General features: G+C 37.7%; 5 protein-coding genes across 5 annotated transcripts; 3 read left to right on the top strand and 2 right to left on the bottom strand.

Annotated features, from left to right (window-relative positions):
* LOC100633013 (nicotinate-nucleotide pyrophosphorylase [carboxylating]-like) lies at positions 1–1,042 on the top strand. Its single transcript, XM_003388874.3, has one exon. The coding sequence runs from the start codon at positions 31–33 to the stop codon at positions 967–969; it is 939 nt and encodes a 312-aa protein (XP_003388922.1). The 5' UTR covers positions 1–30; the 3' UTR covers positions 970–1,042.
* A 33-nt stretch (positions 1,043–1,075) lies between these two features.
* On the bottom strand, positions 1,076–3,268 carry LOC105313881 (uncharacterized). Its single transcript, XM_011407658.2, has 7 exons — positions 3,179–3,268; positions 2,778–3,122; positions 2,566–2,697; positions 2,255–2,385; positions 1,584–2,022; positions 1,426–1,538; positions 1,076–1,381 (listed from the first exon to the last, which is right to left on the bottom strand). The coding sequence occupies exons 2-7, from the start codon at positions 2,998–3,000 to the stop codon at positions 1,199–1,201; spliced, it is 1,221 nt and encodes a 406-aa protein (XP_011405960.2). The 5' UTR covers positions 3,001–3,122; positions 3,179–3,268; the 3' UTR covers positions 1,076–1,198.
* LOC100641647 (septin-1-like) lies at positions 3,200–6,849 on the top strand. The gene is made up of 10 exons (XM_003388857.3): positions 3,200–3,428; positions 3,567–3,653; positions 3,783–3,906; positions 4,070–4,204; positions 4,924–5,041; positions 5,108–5,197; positions 5,251–5,347; positions 5,906–6,050; positions 6,146–6,239; positions 6,466–6,849. Exons 1-10 carry the CDS (start codon positions 3,338–3,340, stop codon positions 6,532–6,534), a joined length of 1,050 nt encoding a protein of 349 aa, XP_003388905.1. The 5' UTR covers positions 3,200–3,337; the 3' UTR covers positions 6,535–6,849.
* Positions 6,850–7,104: 255 nt separating this feature from the next.
* LOC100641774 (septin-2B-like) lies at positions 7,105–9,515 on the top strand. Its single transcript, XM_003388858.3, has 11 exons — positions 7,105–7,383; positions 7,471–7,539; positions 7,596–7,740; positions 8,013–8,147; positions 8,326–8,443; positions 8,494–8,583; positions 8,630–8,726; positions 8,785–8,920; positions 8,982–9,063; positions 9,145–9,215; positions 9,373–9,515. Exons 1-11 carry the CDS (start codon positions 7,293–7,295, stop codon positions 9,380–9,382), a joined length of 1,044 nt encoding a protein of 347 aa, XP_003388906.1. The 5' UTR covers positions 7,105–7,292; the 3' UTR covers positions 9,383–9,515.
* A 2-nt stretch (positions 9,516–9,517) lies between these two features.
* On the bottom strand, positions 9,518–12,464 carry LOC100632886 (pre-mRNA-splicing factor CWC22 homolog). Its single transcript, XM_011407667.2, has 11 exons — positions 12,329–12,464; positions 12,064–12,270; positions 11,676–11,907; positions 11,548–11,608; positions 11,359–11,496; positions 11,147–11,286; positions 11,010–11,090; positions 10,859–10,960; positions 10,624–10,736; positions 10,414–10,558; positions 9,518–10,220 (listed from the first exon to the last, which is right to left on the bottom strand). Exons 2-11 carry the CDS (start codon positions 12,206–12,208, stop codon positions 9,611–9,613), a joined length of 1,767 nt encoding a protein of 588 aa, XP_011405969.2. The 5' UTR covers positions 12,209–12,270; positions 12,329–12,464; the 3' UTR covers positions 9,518–9,610.
* Positions 12,465–13,007: the final 543 nt, after the last annotated feature.

Here is a 13,007-nt window from a genome sequence, read left to right as displayed (position 1 = left end):
TGGTATATTTGTAGGCGTGGTTAATAAAACATGGCGTCCGACAATGAAGCTAGCACAATTGAAAATCCTAGAAACCTCCATCACATCCTGTCTCCTGCTAATATTGAGGATTTGGTCAGAGGTTGGATAAAAGAGGATATGCCTTCCTTTGATTATGCTGGTATTGTCGTTGGAGACAAGATAGAAGAAGCTGCAATTATTGCAAAAAGCCCAGGGGTACTTAGTGGTGTCCCTTTTGTGGAGTCAGTATTTTCTCAGTTAGACTGCAAGGTCACTTGGCTCTGTAAGGAGGGAGAGAAGGTCAAGCTAATGTCTGAGGTTGCTCGAGTCAAAGGCCCAGCCTACAAGTTGCTCAAAGGCGAGAGAATTGCTTTGAATGTTCTAGCTCGTTCTAGTGGAATTGCAACACACGCACGAGAGCTTTCTGAGCTTGCTAAGGATCTCAAGTGGGCGGGAGAGATTGCCGGTACAAGGAAGACGACCCCCGGATTTCGACAAGTGGAGAAATACTCGTTATTAGTGGGTGGAGTTTCAACTCATCGCTATGACCTCTCATCTCTGATAATGCTCAAAGATAACCATATTTGGGTATCAGGGAGCGTGAGTGAGGCCATTAAAAGAGCTCGTTCAGTCGGCGGATTTAGCCTCAAAATTGAAGTTGAGTGTCGCTCGCTTGCCGAAGCCGAGGAAGCCATTTTAAGTGGAGCGGAGATTGTGATGCTCGATAACTTTGAGCCTGAAGCACTAGCAATGGCTTCAAGACATTTGAAAGGAGTTTATCCGTTTGTGACAATTGAAGCAAGTGGCGGCATTCGTAGAGATACTTTGGCTCAATACTGCCTGCCGAGTGTAGACGTGATTTCGCTTAGCTCTACAACACAAGGATACGCCAGTGTCAATTACTCATTGAAAATTCTAAAGGAGGGAAGAGATCCTCTTAATCCTAAAGTTACAGCTGAAAATATTTAAAAGTTTAGCAGCTGCAAACGTACTATATGTACATGTACATATAAAGGTGTGTATTATGAAATATATAAAAATATTTATTATTATTATTATTTATTATTGCTGTTTTCATTGAAAGTCAATTAATAATAACGATAATAATTATTATAAATTAATAATTGTCAGTTATAATTATTAATGAAAATCTGAAAAGTCTAAACAATAGTTTAAGATTCCCTAAAAGTAGGCGTGGTTATGGTGGGCGTGGTGGATAGCTCGAGTGTACGAGAGGAGGGGGAGGGGCAGGATGAGTGGGAGGGATAGCTGAAGGGAGAGAAGTAGAAGGCATAGCCCCGGGATCGTGATGCTTCTTTTTTCTCTTCTCCTTCTTGTCTTTTTTCTTCTTTTTAAGTCCGTCCTCATTATCGCGGCGTCTCTATGGGATCATAAATATTCAAAAGTAAAGAGAATTGTCTTTACCTTTTTTGATTTCGTTGGTATTTTAAACTGATCTTGTCCCAACAGAACAGCAGCAGGTTGTAGTCCGGTTGGAGTTAATTGATATCCTAAAGCAGCAGCTGCCTCACTCCCGCCTACACAAATTAATTAAATTATAAACCACACCCCCAGCCACTTGCCTTGTATAGTTGCGTGCGGGTGAGTTGGGAATTTCCCTGATGTCATGATGACCCCCGTTTGTCCTTGAATATTAATATACTGCCCACCGGAAACGGCTGCCATTAGCGGTCCTCCAATAAGAGTCGCAGGGAGATGATGCTGTGAAGTTGATACTAAATGAGGTATCGATTGAAACGATGAAATGGGCGGAGCCTGAGTAGGCTGGGTGGGAGGGGCACACGTAGAAACTTTCGGAGGAAAGAAGTTATTCGTTTGATCTGCTTTTATGAAGTCGCAAGGATCAGCAGGTGGGCTGTGTTCGCGGGACATTACCGGAGAATAATTAGCTAAAGACATGTCATCCATCTTGTCCCCGTGTTTGTGTTTATGTTTCTTCTTCTTCTTGTGTGGTTTGGAGCTTTCGGATGTTGAGGGATCAAGCTGATACTGCTCGGGCAACTAAACAAAGACACCATTAGTACTTAAGGCTGATTTAGACACACTAGAACTTATTATAGTAAAACAAGAAAACTGAATCTGAACTACTTTACATGCACTACAATACAGTTTTATAGAAAGTTGTTTCTCATATAACTTGAACTATTTACGACACTTCACATGTACTTCAAATTGCAACGTATTCCAGTTAAACTGTTTTTAAATTATTGTTCTTGTTTCATTTATAACTTACTGATCCAGGGTGAAGACGAAAACCAAGCAAGGCTTGCTCGGATATTGGTAAGAACTCTCTCCCTCCTATTGGTGGTCTATCAATGAGACTCCGTAGCGAGAAATCATGAGATTCATTGTGATCGAAATTACCTTTTGGAGAGAGAGAGAGTTTGAAGTAGATATAAAAATGGAACGGTGAAAAGAGAGAGGGAAAAGAATAGAAAATTATAAAATAAAGAGAGATGAGAGAGAGAGAGAGAGAGAGAAAAGAGAAGGCAAAGATTGAAGATAGAAAAGAGAGAGGTAGAGAGGTTAGCGTTCACTCATTACCAGGTACTGTAGCTATAAAAGAGGTGAGTGAATCTTTGATATTCTTCCTTGTCAAAACGTGATACGCTTGATTCAACAGCTCAATCGATGTCTTCTCCTTCTGCTCCTCATTCTCCTTTTTAACATTGACCGCTATCAAGTACAACAATAACAATAATGATAATAATTTTTTAAATGTGTATACATTGTACATGCAATTTAATTAAAAATACCTCGTCCAGTGTCGCAAAGGTAGAGACTAGGGGTGGGCGTGGTCATAGCTCGAGACATCGACACGTCCATTAGGTTCTTCCCTGGTATAGGGTGGGCGTGTCTAGCTCCACCCACCACTGATGTTTGAGTGGGCGGGACTGATCTTGAAGATAGAGAATCAGTGACTATTACTCCTCCACTGGGGACTTTGAATAATCCACCACCTCCTCCTACGGGGTTCATGGTGACCTCCTAATAGAGAGGGCGAGAGACAGAAACAAAGAACAGCAAGAAAAGGAGAGAGTGGCTGTCTGGTTGGCTGAGAAACTTTTGATTTTATTTTCTACACGAATAATTAGAATCACCTAATTAAAATGATGGGTGTGCCAAACTCCACCTACTAAAGAAATTTCAAAATTACTTTAGTTCTAATGCTTGTACTAAGATGTAATACGGTATGGTCAATTTGCATTCCTTCAACTGAAGAGGAGAACACGTTCCTGCCCCTTCTGTCTTTTAGGATAGTCCTTCATTCTTATTGCTCCATCTTTATACGGGATCAGGAGGGAAGGAGGAGACGATGTCCAACTCTTTAGGGTTTCATAATCTTCCTTTTCTGGCTCACAGAAAATCAGTGAAGAAAGGCTTCGAATTTACAATCATGGTCGTAGGTGAGCAGCAAGAAGAATAATAATATAAATCCTTCTATGCTCTTATTTCTAATGCATGTAGTCATGTACATTCAGAATACAGCCTGAACTTGTAATTTTCATGTTAGTATAACATCAGTATATCTTTGTATATTTTAGGCGAGTCTGGCCTTGGAAAGTCTACTTTAGTCCGTTCGCTTTTTTTGACGAATTTGTTTGGCAACAAAACATGTCCTCCAGCAGCTGGTAAGCTGGAACTGCTCCATTTTATTATTTAATGATGTTTTAATCTCTCTCTCCTCCTCTCCCTCTCTCTCTCTCTCTCCCTCTCTCTCTCTCTCTCTCTCCCTCTCTCTCTCTCCCTCTCTCCCTCAGAGCGTATAAAACCCACTCCTAGTATTGATGCTACGACAGTCGACATTGAAGAGAAAGGTGTTAAACTGAGACTCACCGTGGTTGACACCCCGGGCTTTGGTGACGCCGTAGACAACAGAGAATGGTAATTAAAGAGTTAATGTTATTAATTTGATAATTATCCCTTAAAAGATTTGAAATTTGAAACATTTGAGCTTAGAATTGGTTTCTTCATAATTGTGTTACACTATCATTTACATGTGCTATGTATATTACTTTTATTATTATTAATGCTTACCTACTTGCAGCTGGCAACCAATCATTGATTTCATTAACGAGAAGTATGATCAGTACTTTAAAGACGAGTCCGGAATTAACAGGAGGAACATTGAAGACCACCGGGTTCACTGCTGCCTTTACTTTATCAGTCCTTCTGGCCATGGGTAAGCCCCTAGTGATCCAGTATTAATTAAAGTGTAATTTGAATGAAAAGAAGAATGATTGATTGGACAGAAGAGGGGAGAGAGAGGGAGAGAAAGAGAGAGGGAGGGAAGGAGAGAGAAGGAGGGGGAGGAGAGAGTGAGGTTTGGTTCAAAGAGATGATATTGATATTTGGTTTATAGTTTTGACTTGCTAAGAATTTGTAAATTAACTTTGTTGTTGATGTTAGTAGCTAGTAATTGCCCATTAGTGATTTAATAGTACATGTACACATAGTAACCCACTCCCTATCATAATACACACTGTAACATCTTACCACCCACACACTCACTCACATATGCATACATTATGGACACCATTGGGCCCAAACTACATGTACATGTACCTGTCCTTAGTACAGAGGTGTCCTCATTTCAGAGGTACTTTTGTATAGGTTTGTACCAAGTGGGACATTACAAAATGTCCTCATTATAAAGGTGTCCTTATTATAGAGGCTACACTGTACTAGTATCATTAAGTTATGTTGTGTTACATACAGTACTTCTTCTTATGTACCCTACAATGACCACTTGTTTATTTACATTATTATCAACAAGCAAATGATGTGTATACATTAGCACCTGCTTACTTATTTGAGCCGCATAAAATTTTACTGGGTCACCCATGCTTATTTTTGTGGTTCCTAACAAATTTGACTCAATTACTTGTCTTTATTGTGTAGACTGAAGCCCCTAGATATTGCATTTATGAAGGAGCTCCATAATTTGGTGAACATAATTCCTGTCATCGCCAAATCAGACACTCTAACCCAAACTGAAGTCAGGACACTCAAAACAAGGGTAAAGCCTTCTCTATCGATTTTTGTATATAATATTGTTTTGTTTCTTCATTCTCTTTCTCCTCAGATTTTACAAGAAATCTCTGACAACGGGATCAGGATATATAACGGAGAAATAGACGAAGAAGACGACTCGCCCGAAATAAGAGAACTTAGGGTAAGTACTGTTACCGTAGCAACGTACTGACTCCGCCCTTTTATTTTTCGCAGGATGCTATCCCAATGGCTGTGGTAGGGAGCACCACTTTACTGGAGGTTGGGAATAAGAGAGTCCGCGGGCGTTTGTATCCGTGGGGCGTGGTTGAAAGTAAGATTAATTATTATTGGGCGAAGCCCACTAGTTCGAGTAGAGTATGTCTGTCTGTACACGTACGTCACCCCTATTTATCCGTATGAAAAATTTTCCTATTTTAATAACCTAATCTTAATCTTCTTTGAAAACGGGCGTGGTCACAGTGAAATAAAATGGCGCCAGCTATCAATTCTTCATTGTTCTTCATGTTCTTGACCTTATAAGTTACAAGTCACTCACTTGAGTCAGCAAGAATGCAAGAGAAGTCTCTACTGTGAGCTTGTAAAGCCCTCACAACTACTGACTAACCTATGACTGCAGTTACTGTCTCTGGCTTCCAACACAACTTTTTTGCTGCAGAATGTGATAAACTGATAAAGAAAATTTGTATTTCCAAGCATGATAACTTCATTACAAACGTACAAACTACTGTATTTACTCATGTACATGTACAATAATGTAGCTCTATACCATATAACCTTTAAAATATAGCATGGCTAGGGGGCTGAGCCCCTTAATGTTTTACATTCGTCTAGTTTATTTATTATTATTTATATTTTTATTTCTTCCTAGTTGAAAACAAGGAACATTGCGATTACATTCTATTGCGTAACATGTTGATACGGACTCACATGCAGGATCTGAAGGACTATACTCAAGACGTTCATTACGAAAACTTTCGTAAGAAGAAACTCCTCCAGGGATCCCCTCTTGCCAGGTAATTAAGAGTAGGTGTGGTCATTAGCCTGTACATGTAATAGTTATAAAATTACTCTCTGATTTTAATTAATTAATTATTTCTTATATTTCTAGTGGTCCTGGTGGTGCGATGGATTTTGCAGGTGTTGTGGCATCAGTTGCAGGTGGAAATGTCCAGGATGAAATACTGAAGGCCAAAGAGAGAGAGGTAATAGACACTCTACTATACCTTGTGTTGTGTAGAAAGTTTGAGCTGATTCTGATCAACTTTGGATTTTTAAAGCTGCTTAAAACACCAGCCAAAGTCCCTGTGCATGTTTTTTTTCCAAATAATGGCTCCGAAATTACTCCCAATTTTTTGATACACATTGATGCCTTTTGGAGCTCAGTTACACTTAATTCTAATACTATCACTCTCTCTCTCTCTTCCTTAGCTTGAGATGATGCGTCTTGAGATGGCTCGCCTACAGGCTCAGCTCCGTACTGGGAATGACGTCGTTTGAGACTCTCTTGGTCGTCCGCCTCTTGTTTCTTTTCTTTTTCTTACTCAATTACTACCGTCATTATTTTTTATGATTCCCTTTTCATATCTAGAGAAAGACAGAGAGTAATTATATATTACTGCTCTAATTTAATAATTAATTAAGAGATTATTATCATTATTATTATTATTATTATTATTATTATAAGAGACTTAATTGCTATTGTTATTCATGATGTTTTGATGTTTTTTCCATTTTTTTTTCTTATTTTTAATAGTAATTGTGTGGCAATTGCTTAAAAATTGTTTTGGTTTAAAATGTAAAAAAAAAGAAAAATGATCATGTTAGTTGTTAATATAGGCACTCAAAAAATCAGTAAATTATAAATGGGAATGAAAAAAAATTGTAACTTCCTTTTTTGTTTACACTTCAATTTACACCTCTAGGTGTAAACAAGGTGCCCAAAAATAAATTTTAATTTATGTAGTACAACTTTCAAAGTTGACACTATAACAGTGATATAATATTGTATGCACAGTGCTTTTGTATATTGAGCCAAAATTGAATTATAACTGGGCCTGGGAATAGATAATACTTCCTATACTACTGACTAGTGGAGGTAGTGAGTGATTGAATGTGTGTGTCATATTATCCTGCATTCCTGAGCTAAGAGGAGGATCTACTGGCATTCATTCCTAAAGGAAGAAAGAGCAGTTTATACACTTTCTCTGTCTCTCTCTCTTTCTGTGAGGTAGAAGTCTTACTAAGAGGAGCTCAAAATGTCCAGGCATCTTGGTTTTCACAATCTGCCTTACATGGCCCATAGGAAGTCAATGAAGAAAGGATTTAGGTTCACACTAATGGTGGTTGGTAAGTAAAGTAATGGGACTTGAAAGACCACTGTAGTCTGTAGTTTTATATTTAATGTATATCTCTTGTCTTGTTATTACATTTTAGGTGAATCTGGTCTTGGCAAATCAACACTCATACAGTCACTATTTGGCAACTCAATTGCCACATCTTCTGGTAGATGCATTAAAACTGAACACGATAAGCTAATAATCAAATCTCTCCCTCTCTAGCTGCATCTCACAGCATCCAGCCTACCACAACCATTGAGACTGTAACAGCTGACATAGAACCCTTTGACGACCCGAGAGGTGTTAAGATGAAACTAACGGTCGTAGATACCCCAGGATTTGGCGAATCAATCGACAGCTCAAACTGGTACAGCAAAAAATAAATAATAATAATAATAATAATAACAAATAATACTTAAAACTACATATATGTACTCATTCATCCAAAGCATAAGTTGACCTCATGCATAAACTGGATACAAAAGATTTCACTACTGCAAGGAATGTTCCAGTGATGTTGTTGGGTGCAGAAACATGCACTCAATGTATACTAACAAGGTTTCATGCATGTACTCTTAATGATTAGGAATGTCAACAATAGTCTGTTGTTTTTTGTCTTGTTTTCGCACACACATGCAGTTGGCAGCCAATCGTTGATTTCATCAATCAGAAGTATGATCAGTATTATGAAGATGAGTCCGGTTTCAATCGACCAAATATTGAGGACAATCGCGTCCACTGCTGCCTTTATTTCATCAATCCAAGCTGTCACCAGTAAGAGGAATAGCATAAAGCATGTATAGTTATGTACTTTAACAATTTGCATACACAATCTACAAATTTGGTATAATTATTTTGTCATCACTTTCGGAATTCACCGCATTCTTGTACTTTTAATGTTCATGCTTGTAGCTCCATAAACTAATGCATTATTATAATTATATACTTGCAGGCTCAAGCCATTGGATATTAAGTGCATGCAGGAGCTCCACAAATTGGTCAATGTAGTACCTGTCATTGCAAAGGCTGATACTCTCACAGACATTGAAAAGAAGAAACTCAAAACTAGAGTAAAAAGATTAAGAGTATTTTTTGGTTTTTATTAAAATCCCACTTGTAGTTACTGAATGAGATAAATGAGAATGGGATACAGATATACACTGGACAGATTGAGGAAGAGGAAGATTCACCAGAAATATTTGAAATAATGGTACAACCAGGAGCTTAACCTCATAAGTCTATCACCATCTCTTTAGAATGCTATCCCAATGGCAGTTGTTGGTAGTACAGAGTATCATCGTCTTGCTGGTGAGAAAGTGCGAGGCAGATCATATCCATGGGGGCTGGTCCAAGGTATAATGCTTTATGCACCTGCAGTGTTGTACTTTGCTACTTTTTTGTTTCCTTGCAGTTGAGAATAAAGATCATTGTGATTTCCTCCTGTTGAAGAGCATGCTGATCAACACTCACATGCAGGATCTGAAAGACTGCACTCAAGACATTCACTATGAGAACTTTAGAAAGAAAAAACTGAAGCAAGAGCACAGGTATGGTATAGTACTATAGAAATAAAGGAGACTATTGACAGATACTTGCTTCGTTTTATAGCGACTTGCAGCAGTTTATAGGAGTAACCAGTGGAGGAGGAGCAGGAGGTGGTGATGCTATGCTGCTAGCTAAAGAGAGAGAGGTGAGTATTCTGCAAGGGAGTGGTGGGTGTGAATCCACTCATCATTAACCACCGGCTAACAATGCATATGTGTACTATTAGATTGAAGAAATGAAGCGGCAAATGGCAATGCTGCAAGCACAGCTGCAACGTGGAGGAGCAGGGAACCCCAGGTTAACAAAGGAAATGATGACATTACTACATATAACCACTCATAATATCACTGATACAACATGTTACTATACATAGCAGACATGATATGCATATTTTATGATCATAAATGTTGCTACAATCATTCGTGTTACTATTGAAGTGTTTCTCTCTTTATAGGGTGATGTAATGGAGCAAGAAATTCAAAAACAATACATGATTATACTGACTCAAATCCTTAATTATTATTACTTATCATCATAGCACAATAGGTTTGTATAAATGCATCATTCCATTCACACTCATTCATTATCTGAGCTCAATAGTTTTAACATAGTAACTCATCAGTTATCTTCATTTATTATTATCAATTATTATTAAAAGTAGAATTATTAAGAATTAAGAAGGTTTTAGTACATCAACGGCGATGAGGTGAACGGTTCCTTTTATCTCTTCTCTCATGAGGTGAATCTCTCCTCCTTCTTTCTGGTGACCTATCCCTTCTTCTCTCAGTTGACCTATCCCTTCTTCTTTCAGTTGATCTATCTCTCCTTCTTTCTGGTGAATGTCTCTTTCTTTTGATCCTTTCCTCTTCTTCTTCCGGAGAATCATGCCTCCTTCTTTGAGGAGGAGAGCGATCCCTCCTATCCTTCATTGCAGGAGAACTTCTTCTCCTGTCTTCAGGGGAACTTGATGCTTCTCTTCTGGATTTTCTCCTACTGCTATCCGGTGACACTCTTCTTCTTTCTGGTGGTGATCCCTTTCTCCTCTCTACTGGTGACCTCTTTCTTCTGTCAGGTGATCTCTTTGCTCTTTCTGGTGATCCTCTCCTCCTGTCAGGTGATCCCCTTTTCCTCTCCACTGTTGATCCCTTTTTCTTTTCTACTGGTGATCCCCTCCTCCTTGTTTCTACTGGTGATCCTCTTCTCTTCTCTCCTGGTGATTCTCTTCTCCTCCTTCTTTCTGGAGAGGGGGACCTCCTCTTATTACGAGAGACAGGAGGGGGAGAAGGTGAACTGCTGTCCTTCCTATAACATGATTTTCTTTTAAAATATTCATATAATGATGACATGTTCTCAGCGCATGCTTGCCAAGATAATAAAAAATCGGCTGGACACCTTCATTTTAAATCCATCTTAATTAATTTTAATGGATTATTTTCTGAATTTTTCATTGATTTTCAATTAATTTTTAATTAATTTTAAATACTACAGTACTCACCTTGTCTCCTTCTTCCTTCTCATCTTTTCTGTTTCCAGTTTCTTCTTATCTCCTCCATTTCCTCCTCCTCCTCTTTTTGATCTCTTCTTACTTGAAGTCTTTTCCTCTTCACTAGAACTACTAGTATCACTAGAGCTGTCCTCATCTAAATAATAAAGAAAAAACAAATACATGTAAATAAATAAAATATCAATTTAACAGTCCACCTACCAGAGCTTGAATCAGAATCAGAATCAGAGTCAGAATCAGACGAGGTGTCAACGTCCTGTTCCTGGTCCATTATGTTCTTTGGAGCATTCTTTAAATGTTCTCTCAAGTCATCACTAAAAAATTTTTTAAATAACACAGCAAAGTTTTATCAATTGTGATGTCATATGACACATTAACAAGCAAGTTAATTATGACATCATGAATCATAATAACTTAATTAATATTCATTACTCACGTTAATCCTCCTAAACCTATTGACGTGAAGAAATTAATTGAAAATCTTGTATTCTTTGGGTTGTCTCGTGGCATGAGACCTTCAAAAAAAGCCGAGAGAGTTCTAAAAATAAACCAAGTCACACGAGAATCATGTGATATTGATAACTTACGGATCTTTGAGTCTCTCATTAAGCTTCTGTAGGCCCATGTATTCAGCTAACTCTTGAAATAAAATTTTAATGAATATACGACTAATAGAGAGAATATTAACAATTAATAATAGTCACATGATGATCACATGACATACCTTGAGGAGTTCGTTTCTTCTTCATTCAAATGTATGCAAGAGAGGCAGGTCCAGGGTAGTGCATCAGTATAAAATAACTGAGCAAAAAACTTTGAAGTATTGCGGAGTTTGTTGGTTTCTAATCTGTGTACAGTAGCATACTAGGAATAAATAAAATAAATGAATAAATAAATGATTGAATAAATAAATGAATAAATATTGTTCTCTCTTACTTGTTCTTGAAAGGCGGCATCAAAGTTCTCCACCCACTTCTCCTCCAGGTGGCAAAATCTTTCTCCCAAAAGACCATAGAACCGTTGGTAGGACCTCTCCTGGCTACAGCACTCTATAATCATGTTAGCCACTTCAGACTATAAGGAAGGGGTGTGGTTAAAAGGGAGTAAAATGAATGATATACAAACCTCTTGTCCTGGCTTGAACTCCATTTTAAGAAGTTTATGAGCACATTCTTCAAAATCCAAACTAAAATATAATAATAATAATAATAATAATAATAATAATAATAATAATAATATTAATATACACATACCTTGACATGATAGTAAGATATATGGTTCTTCTTAGTTCTAACATGTCAGTTTGAGTTTCGTCTATGATCTTCATTTCTCCTCCCTCCCCCTCCTCCTCCTCCTCCTCACTCTCTTCCTCATCATCACTCTCTCCTTCCTCCTCGTCAGAAGACCCCTCCCCCAGTATCTCCTCCTTTATTGACTTGTACCGATCCTCATTCTCTTGATATTCATCGTCAACCTTAAACACGTCTATAAATAGTAACAGAGTAAAGGTCAGTTATATAAATAGTAACACTGTGATGATGTAATGTGTCTAAAAATAGCGACATTAAAAATGGGCTATTATCAGTATAAAAATAGTGACATATATGATGTAATGCCTTGTCTATAAATAGCAACACTTACTAATATTGTCTTCTCCATCTAGCTGATCATCTAATGAAATCAGGTGAGTAATTTGATCATCTTCGTTAATGAGATCTAGGCCTTCCACAATTGATGGGTAGTCGGCAAACTTGTCCTTTCTAATAGCAAACATCACCTCTATCATGTATTGTACTCTTATGTCCACACTCGCATCATGGAGGATCGCTTTAAGACTTTCAAAAACGCCTGAGGACGAGAGAGAAGGAGAAGAGTATTTTTCTAACTTTATTATTATTTTTCTTACCTATTATTCCTCGTGGTGAGAGATCTGTTAGTTTCTGTCCGCACTCTTTTAAAAAACCTACAGCAACTTCAACAGAATCACTTGTAGGATCTTCCAGTAATACAGTCAGCAGTTCCAATGCTAACAACTCATGGACCACCTGCAGTGTACAGACAATAATAACATCTACATGTATAAAATTGAAGTCGGAATCAACTCAAACTTTCTACACAGCATAAGGGCATCAATATGTATCAGAAAATGTAATAAAAATTTGGGATGATTTCGGAGCCATTTTTTGGAAAAAACCATGGGCTATAGTACAGGGTATTTTTCAGAATTTTGCCATTTTCTTAAAATGGTCGTAACTTGAAAAATTAAAGTTGGAATCAGCTCAAACTTTCTACACAGCATAAGGGCATCAATATGTATCAGAAAATGTAATAAAAATTTGGGATGATTTCGGAGCCATTTTTTGGAAAAAACCATGGGCTATATAGTACAGGGTATTTTTCAGAATTTTGCCATTTTCTTAAAATGGTCGTAACTTGAAAAATTAAAGTTGGAATCACCTCAAACTTTCTACACAGCATAAGGGCATCAATATGTATCAAAAAATGTAATACAAATTTGGGGTGATTTCAGAGCCATTTTTTGGAAAAAACCATGGACTATAGCCTTGGGTATTTTTCAGATTTTT

Source organism: Amphimedon queenslandica, unplaced genomic scaffold (assembly GCF_000090795.2).
Source record: "Amphimedon queenslandica unplaced genomic scaffold, v1.1 AMPQUscaffold_13192, whole genome shotgun sequence".
Classification (NCBI taxonomy): Eukaryota; Metazoa; Porifera; class Demospongiae; order Haplosclerida; family Niphatidae; genus Amphimedon; species Amphimedon queenslandica.
Note: the sequence above shows the minus strand (reverse complement) of the source record. Positions and strands in the feature narration are given on the sequence as shown.